General features: G+C 35.5%; 1 protein-coding gene across 3 annotated transcripts; it reads right to left on the bottom strand.

Annotated features, from left to right (window-relative positions):
* Positions 1-1042: 1042 nt before the first annotated feature.
* LOC107717984 (guanine nucleotide-binding protein subunit alpha-11-like) lies at positions 1043-7589 on the bottom strand. 3 transcript variants are annotated; one of them, XM_016524898.1, is made up of 9 exons: positions 7501-7589; positions 7228-7295; positions 4510-4647; positions 3777-3961; positions 3294-3448; positions 2971-3099; positions 2714-2843; positions 1422-1575; positions 1043-1304 (listed from the first exon to the last, which is right to left on the bottom strand). In XM_016524898.1, the coding sequence occupies exons 3-9, from the start codon at positions 4526-4528 to the stop codon at positions 1102-1104; spliced, it is 975 nt and encodes a 324-aa protein (XP_016380384.1). In that variant the 5' UTR covers positions 4529-4647; positions 7228-7295; positions 7501-7589; the 3' UTR covers positions 1043-1101. The 3 variants fall into 3 exon arrangements, with proteins under 3 accessions (XP_016380384.1, XP_016380385.1, XP_016380383.1); XM_016524899.1 differs by lacking the exon at positions 7228-7295; XM_016524897.1 differs by having other exon boundaries at positions 7228-7589.
* Between the last annotated feature and the right edge of the window lie 1633 nt (positions 7590-9222).

Here is a 9222-nt window from a genome sequence, read left to right on the forward strand (position 1 = left end):
ACAGCGGAACTAACAGATAAATCACTAGGATTAATTTTAGCCTGGTTGTTAGCCTGCTCTGGAGCAGGCTAGCTGCAAAGAATATCTCTCCATAGTAACATAATTTAGCTTAATTTAGCCTGCTTTCATGCAACTGAGTCGGCTACATTCAACCAGGATAACTGGAAAATCTCAGCTTAATCCCTTATCTTGCTTTTGTGCAATACTCCTCAGGTCTGATTTTTTTCCACTAAGCAAAAAAAATAAAATCACTTGATATGCTCTTCTCCAAGTAGAAATAAGTCTAAATAACAAGATTTGTGCAAATTCATTTTTTTATTAGATTTTTTTTTCATGTCCACTACAATGGATGCCAGGACTGAAGCAAACTAAAAGTGCACTCATAATTTAACCATACTAATCAATAATCAGATTTGTTCAATTAATTTTTTTGTCAAATGTTATTTTAAACGTTCCCTGAGAAATATTCACTGGAGTTAAATGTGTGGAGAAAACTAGCCGATTTTTTCTAGTAACAATTATAATATAGAACTCAATTAGTAATTAATAAATAAATAATTGATAACTGAATTTGTTAGTCATCTGCTTAAATAGTTACAAGCTACTACAGGATCATTATTAGTAACTTTTAAATAGTTACTACCTGTTATAAAAATTATTTTAACAGTTATATACTTGCCATAAATTGAAACGTTAAAGCAGGGGCTGACTTAATTCTGTCAAATGATTCTCAATTGAAGTCTCTCCTCCAGTTCCTCCATCCTCCATACCTACCCATCATGCACGTCTGTCTCTGATTGGCTCCCCACCCTGCCAGTCATGCTTTGCTTTTTGTTGTATACTACACTCTTTAAAGTAATAATAAATATCTTTATTTTTAAGAGTGTACAGTGCCAGGGGCCCCGATTATTGATGCCTACGGTACCTTCCCTACTGATGTTAGTGAAATTCAGAATTGCAGTGTCACTTTATTATTTTACAGTATGTTGAGTTTGTATATAACACCTGAATAATAAAACATTTATTCAGCTGTTGAGCATGGAAATGTTTCTTTATGGAAATCAATACAGTCTGAGCCACCGAAGGTGCAGTTTGGGCTCATTATAACACTTCATACTTCCGTAATAACTGTAACATGAAAGCATGTTTCACAGTGTGGAAGAGTGCACGGGTGTCTATGGTGTCTGTGGCACAGATGAAGTGAGGGTAAATCACTCTTTTGTCCTCTGTCTCCTTGCTAGTACCTTTCTGTTCATATAACTGTGCAATGAACTGCATGGCATCTTGTACGTCCTGACGTTTGCCTGAAGGTGGCGCCAAGCCGCAGAGGAAAGGAAAAGAAAGTGTGAATCAGGAATAACGAAATAAGAGATCTCGCATATAATGCTGCCTTTTACTTAACTTAATTTGCACCAAATTACCTTCAAATCTGGGAAAGTATGTTTTTAGGTCTGAAAACTGAACCTTCTCGGAGAGGATGTCCATTTTGTTTAAAAGGAGGAGGATGAATGAATTAGCAAACCACGGTGAGTGGATGGTCGTGTAGAACAGTGACAAACTCTCTTCCATACGGTTCTGGAGAAAAAGAGAGGAAAAGTATAGCTACAGATTTATCAATATTACACACAAACGACTGGAGACATATGAGAACAAACAGATTTAAAAGGTGGTAGTAGGCTACTGTATGCTACGTTGTTCTGAATTCAGAGCATAGCTGTTTGGAAGAGAATTCTATCTAGTGGACAGCTAGGATTGCAAAACTAGGACTGCCATCTCATTACATGTAGCCTATGCCATCTCATGAAGTATGGTTATTATGGTGCAAAAATGTCTTAACTTTTGGCAGTCTGATCAAGTTGAGAAAAAATGCCAGCTGAGCACACAGCATTGTGGGAGATGTAGTAAGTCATCTGGGTATCTTATAGTTAGGCTAAATGTTTACTAAATTTGAAGCATAAAACGGAGTATACTGATTTGCAATGGGTGTAAAAAGTCTGCACACGCCTGTTAAAATTTCAGCGTTTTGAAATGGAAAACAAATCTAAAATCATGTTAGATCTTTTTAAACTTTTAAGGAAAAAGGAAAATCAAAAACCTACAATTATACTCTTATAATAAGACAAAGTAGCCTACTTTGTTACCAATCAAATCAAGATGTACTAAGTTGATAGATTCTCATTTAAAAAGACTGGCTGGCTGTTGTATTAAAAGCTAAATGAGTTCCAACCAAGCATTATTTCAGGAGTGTGTACACTTGTGCAACCAGGTTATTTTAAGACTTTTTGTTTTGTTTCACTCTTATGTTAAAGTGTAAAAATATGACATGATTTTACTTGAATTCATTTTTTACATCTCAAAAAGCTGCATTTTTAACAGGGTGGTGTAGACTTGTTTTATACACAATGCAGGTACAGTATCCCACAATGCACAATGCTCAACTCAAAATTTGGCTAATGAATAATCATTAATTGATTAGACTGCCAGAAATTCTGCAACAGAATTTCTAAATGCCATTTTTTTTTAAATGATCAAACTGATTAGTTGCCTTTCAGTCAATCGGTCTTTCCTTTTGGCCACGAAGAATGGAAGGCAAAGACAGTCAGATTTTGTTTCTGATTTGTGATGTGTTATTTAAAGCATTGTAAATATGGCCACATGGTAAATTAACTTTCCCTGAAAAGGATTTTAGGGATAGAGAGAGGTAGAAACTTACATCCTTGTTGTTCTCTTCCAGAGATTGGTCGTACTCGCTGAGAGAAGCTAAAAATATGATCGATGTCACATTCTCAAAGCAATGAATCCATTTTTTTCTAAATCCTCTCTGACCACTGACTTCTACAAACCTTTAAAGACCGACAATCCAAAAATCAAGTTTAGATGTCTCATAATGATGACAGATATTTGCATGAACGGTCCCTTTAAATTCCAGCATAACCCAACATTATTAGGTTTGGTTGGTCATTGCAATACCTGAGAGTTGTCTTCTCAAAACTAATGCACTGCTCTGTGATGCTGTCAGTGGGAGATCGGACATGGAGAATATCTTGATATGTTGGGATGTAGTCTTCGGTTACAATGCGGGCCATGTTTCCAATAAAACTTTAAAATCATATTTGTTACTATTAATTATATCTTCACTTTGATCAAAAACCACACCATATGACATAGAATTGCTTATGAAGGCCTTATTTGCATAACATTCATTACAGGAATTGTCAGTGGCATCAGAAAAAGAGAAGATGAAATATTCACAAAAAAAAGACAGGAACTGACAGGAACCGTTAAGCATTTACTACTTAATGGAGTCTAGTCGCTGATACTCTCTGCGTCGACTGTAACAGATCTTAATGCCTTTGTCTGCCCATAGGTGACAAATAATCCGTGCGTGATTCCACGGCAGCTGCGTTATTTGATGTATGTCCTGTTCCTGGACCCACTGGGCATAAATCTAGATATCACAGACCTAATGAGACTGACAATACATTACAGTACAAGATCCAATCTTTCTTAAATTGTTGCAAAACATTCATAAAAATGGTGAAATTGTGTTTTATTTTTTTGTATTAAATATTTTTTAATGATTCACTGATCAATTATTTTTTAATGATCTTTTAGATTTATTCTTAAAACATTTTTTTTATGATTTATTTATTTATTTTGCTAATCCCACCACCTTGTTGAACGAATGTGTAACATATGATTGTTGATATAAAATGGCCCTCATTAATCTCTGGGCTCTGAAGTTACTTTAAAAACACACTCGGTCTCTTGATCACCTCGTTCTGTGGGTTGGAGTATGGGATCTTTAGCGTCTTCATGGCATCTGTCATTTCACTCATAGCTTGGAAGATATTCTGAAAAACCAGTTTAGTGTAGCTACGTCTCTCGTCTTCCGAGTATCCGCTTCCATGAATTATTCTCAGCTGCTTCATAAACGTTTTCTTTCCACTTTCTCTCGTGCCTAAATGAAAGCCAAAAAATGATTTTTCACTTTTGCTGTACTAAGTAACTACACTGAACAAAATTATAAACGCAACACTTTTGTTTTTGCCCCCATTTTTCATGAACTGAACTCAAAGATCTAAGACTTTTTCTATGTACACAAAAGGCCTATTTCTCTCAAATATTGTTCAGGGAAACTGAAGTCATACATCCACAAAAATTACAATGGAACAAGAAAAGTTAGTTTTGGGAATCATCTGGTCTAATCAGCTTGTATATGAACACACGCCAGTTAATTCCCCTCAAGAGATGATGGAACAAACCCCTGCTTTTGTCACAATATCTAAAGATATCTTTATAATCTATATCTAAATTTACTTTACTTTTAGAGACCAAAAAAAGAGTATACAAATAATTTTTCACAACTTTTACCTTCTATCTTGTTGTGAGAAAGTAAAAAAATAACTAAATAAATACAAATTAAAAAAATACACACACATGATTGCTATATATTAGATTGTTTGGATGGAACTTATGATTTAAAAAACAAACAAACAATCATCTCACCTAATAAAAGCAATCTCATTTCTGTCTGTTCTCCTTTCTCTTGCTCAGTACGGTGTTGATGTCATTATTTTTGGTGGTGACATTCCTCTTTTTTTTTAGACAAGCAGCAGATGCAGCATCCACAGTGGTCCCCCATTTCTCATTTTTCAATTACAAAAAAGAAGAAGAAGAAAAAAGGAAATACATCAATAATAATATTCAGAATGATTATTTTTATTAGGCATGTACAGTATGTTTGTACTTTTGTATTGTCAATTGATAACCAACTGCAGGCTAAGGCTAAAAGTAGCCTAATGTTAGTGTAATCTATTAACTACTCACATAATAAACCCGATCTTTTTTAGGTAGGCTAAGTAGGCTATATGGGAGTTATGTCACAAAATATTTTTTATCACAATTCAATAAAAATATTGTAAGTTACTAATAATAACGCTTTCGTTTCCATGGTTATTCAAACAGTAAATAAATTATACAGAAAGCGGGCAAAGACCAAAGAACATTATAACTGACTTCAGCCTAGCAGGAGTTTAAGCACTCTCAAAAAAGAAAAGAAAAAAAAACCTCCCATTATCATCATTAAAGCACTGTGAAATGAATCTTACTTGCGTGGTTGTTTGATTCAATTTAGGTGTGTTGTTTGATTCAGGTCTCAAGTTCGATAAACAAATTAATTCTGTTGTTAAATCCTGTTTTTATCATTTACGACGTCTCGCAAAAGTCAAACCTGTTCTTTCTTTAAAGAACTAGCCTAATGTTAGTGTAATCTATTAACTACTCACATAATAAACCCGATCTTTTTTAGGTAGGCTAAGTAGGCTATATGGGAGTTATGTCACAAAATATTTTTATCACAATTCAATAAAAATATTGTAAGTTACTAATAATAACGCTTTCGTTTCCATGGTTATTCAAACAGTAAATAAATTATACAGAAAGCGGGCAAAGACCAAAGAACATTATAACTGACTTCAGCCTAGCAGGAGTTTAAGCACTCTCAAAAAAGAAAAGAAAAAAAAACCTCCCATTATCATCATTAAAGCACTGTGAAATGAATCTTACTTGCGTGGTTGTTTGATTCAATTTAGGTGTGTTGTTTGATTCAGGTCTCAAGTTCGATAAACAAATTAATTCTGTTGTTAAATCCTGTTTTTATCATTTACGACGTCTCGCAAAAGTCAAACCTGTTCTTTCTTTAAAGAACTTTGAAAAAGTTATCCATGCATTTATTACTTCACGCCTTGATTATTGCAATTCACTTTATTATGGTGCAAATCAATCATCCATCGGGCGTCTTCAAATGGTACAAAATGCTGCAGCCAGGCTGCTGACTGACAGTCGAAAATTTGATCATATCTCTCCCATCTTAACTTCTCTGCATTGGCTACCAGTCAAACTGAGAATAGATTTTAAAATTCTAGTTTTTGTTTTTAAAGCATTACATGGCCTAGCACCAGCGTATCTTTCTGACATTTTACATTATCACAATCCTTCTAGGTCACTTAGATCAGGCAGCCTTGGATTGCTCTCTGTGTGTAGATCGAGGTTAAAACATCGTGGAGACCGAGCTTTTGCGACAGTAGGCCCCAAACTCTGGAACAGCCTACCGGTTTCGATCCGAATGGTGTCATCACTTTCCTCTTTCAAATCAAAACTTAAAACACATTTGCTTAGTGTGGATTTCTAATTTATTATTATTACTATTTTTTATTTTTTATTTTTTTTTAGATATTATCATTTGTATCTTTATTTGACTTCTATTATCTGTACAGCACTTTGGTCAACCCTGGGTTGTTTTTAAATGTGCTTTATAAATAAATAATGAATGAATGAATGAATGAATGGTAGGTCTGCACTTTGTTTATGACGAGAGAATTCGCGAGAGCAGAATTCAGTCAGCAAGTGCCTGCAATGAAACAAAACTCGGGTGTTTCAGCGATGATGCCTCTGATTGGCCATTGCATTCATAAGCTCAACAGAATCGTGTGTGAATGGTAGGCTAATAATGCGCAACGCTGTAAAAACGCATAAGAAGCAAAATGATGTGAAAGGAGAAAATATGATTCAATATTTATAAGAAATATAATGCAATATAATATAATGCAACGGGAGCAGATTTAAATTTAATGCCACAATCAACACTTTTCATTTAATTTCCATTTTCACTTGATCCTGTATTTTTGTCCACTTTGGTGGAATTTTTGCTCCAAGCCCCCTTTAAAGCAGCACTATGTAACTTTTGGCGCTCTAGCAGTTAATAAACAGAACTGCACACATCCCGCGGAAGAACATTCCAACCGGAGCTACTTCTCCAAGTTTATGTCTATGGCGATTCACGCAGGTATGTGACGACCCGACCAGGCGACAATAGTCCAAATATAAGTACTTATTATAAGTGTACCGTAGTGATTCGGAATAAGACAAAAACGCGGTTTGGAAGATGAATTCATGATGTACTCGCTCATTATATACATTTAGCAAATTTTGAACACAGAAAAAGTTACATAGTGCTGCTTTAATTTCTGACCCTTGGCCAGGAGATGGCTAGCTTTGCTCACGGGGGAAGCTGGAGAAGGAAAACCCGGAGTGGAGTTTCGGCCGAACGATTACAGAAGCAGTAGCAGGAGGGAAAATGTAGAGCCGCTCCACTCATATACAAACAGTTAATACATCACCGTGTTAAAACAACAATTAAACTAAACAGAGGAGACAAAGACTCACCTTCATTCGAAAAGCATACGACGCGAAATGGGAAACAATATCAATCTTCATTGAAATAAACATCAAGCCTTGAAGGAGTTTCCCCAAACAAATTTTTTTGTCAAATGCGTCAATGTTCATTACAAACTAGTTACATTTCCAGAAAGTCTGCCTTTATTGCATATGCCAGGTATGTTGAACAAAAGAAGAGAACCACATTCTCAGAAAGAAAAGAAAAATAATTAGGCTACAAAAGCTGTCAAAAAGTACACATATGTAGCCCACTTTACTTACCCTTAACGTTGCATGTAAGTAGCCTACTTTAAAGGTAGAAATTAGTAGGCTACCTATAAACTCTACATATTGGTAGGCCTACCTTAATGATACAGATAGCCTACCTTTCAAAAAAGGTACCGCCCCAGTGACAGCTTTTGTATCTTTTTTCTGACAGTGCTTCCTCCAAGCTTAGTAGCCTAACTATTTAAAGTGACTTTTCCCCCATAATTTATCAACATTTGTGAGATTAATGCTGCCTTCACGTGCTATCGGAAATGTCCTATTTCCCATTTATGAAGTCGTGATTACGAGCTTGTCGTATACAAGTGCTTTAAAGCAGCACTATGTAACTTTTGGCGCTCTAGCGGTTAATAAACAGAACTGCACACATCCCGCGGAAGAACATTCCAACCGGAACTACTTCTCTAAGTTTGTCTATGGCGATTCACGCAGGTATGTGTTACTCCGCAGCGGTGACGACCCGACCAGGCTACAATAGTCCAAATATAAGTACTTATTATAAGTGTACCGTAGTGATTCGGAATAAGACAAACACGCGGTTTGGAAGATGAATTCATGATGTACTCGCTCATTATATACATTTTGCTAAATTTGAACACAGAAAAAGTTACATAGTGTTGCTTTAAAGAGAATATTCAATTTAGTGTTTTACATTATTGAAACTTTACAAGATATATAAATATTAATAAGAATATAATCTTTAAATTTGGATGTGCCTTGTTGCCTACCTACCGCCACATACATTTTTAGCTTTCGGATGCAGCTGTCATCATTGTCATGACATTTTTTTTGTAGACCAACCCAGAAATTAGGATCTCGCTGGTTCCCTCAAAAAAAAAAAAAAAAAAAGGATTTTTCCATTGACTTTTGGATTATTACAGAAAATAAGCACAGTGACCAACAAAAGTTTATGATTCTTACATGTTTTCTTCATCATGATGATTTTCACAAATGAGCATAACTTAAGAATTTTAAAGCCTAAATATAATCAAAGCACACACTAAAGACAGCTAAATGAGTACAAGTAAATGTACTTGGACAAAGAGAAGGAGACTGTAGACCTGCTTTAGCTTGATTATAACTGCACATGTAAACAAAAAAAGGTCCACGCTTACAGCATTGCATTCTCACTTGACTCAAAAAATGATTGATTCAATCAAAGAATGTCACAAGTCACAAAGACCCATCAAAGACAAAGTTTGATGGGTCAGTTAGCATTGAAAATGTGCCTTTAAAGGGTTAGTTCACCCAAAAATGAAAATTAGCCCATAAATTACTCACCCCCAAGTCATCCTAGGTGTATATGACTTTCTTCTTTCAGACGAATCCAGTCGGAGTTATATTAAAAATTGTTTTTGATCTTTCAAGCTGTTTCATGGCACTCAGTGGGTGTTGCATGCATCAGTTCAAAAGCACTTAATTAAAATGCGCCCATCCATAAAAAAAAGTGTCTCACACGGCTCCGGGGGGTGAACAAAGGCCTCCTGTAGCGAATCGATGCGTTTTTGTAAGAAAATATCCGTATTCAAAACGTAATAATCACTTTAATGTAGCTTGCGCTCACTGTTGTACACTGGAAGCAGCTTCGGGAGGATGATGTAAGATGTCGGCGTTGCGCATGCGCCGGTGAGTCTCGTGAAAACCAACGTTTGTTAACAGGAGCAAAGGAAGCAAAGTTTCCTTACTTTAGCAAAAGAAAACCAGTCTCCTCTTGGCTTA

Source organism: Sinocyclocheilus rhinocerous, unplaced genomic scaffold (genome assembly GCF_001515625.1).
Source record: "Sinocyclocheilus rhinocerous isolate Xijiao unplaced genomic scaffold, SAMN03320098_v1.1 scaffold2468, whole genome shotgun sequence".
NCBI lineage: Eukaryota > Metazoa > Chordata > Actinopteri > Cypriniformes > Cyprinidae > Sinocyclocheilus > Sinocyclocheilus rhinocerous.

Bases quoted from the DNA above. Each gene is read 5' to 3' on its own strand.
- LOC107717984 (XM_016524899.1), bottom strand. The intron at 3,449-3,776 runs GTGATCAAGAGA...TGTGATATCTAG, and splicing joins ACTCCAACCCACAGAACGAG to ATTTATGCCCAGTGGGTCCA. The intron at 3,100-3,293 runs GTAAATGCTTAA...ATGATTTTAAAG, and splicing joins CGACTAGACTCCATTAAGTA to TTTTATTGGAAACATGGCCC.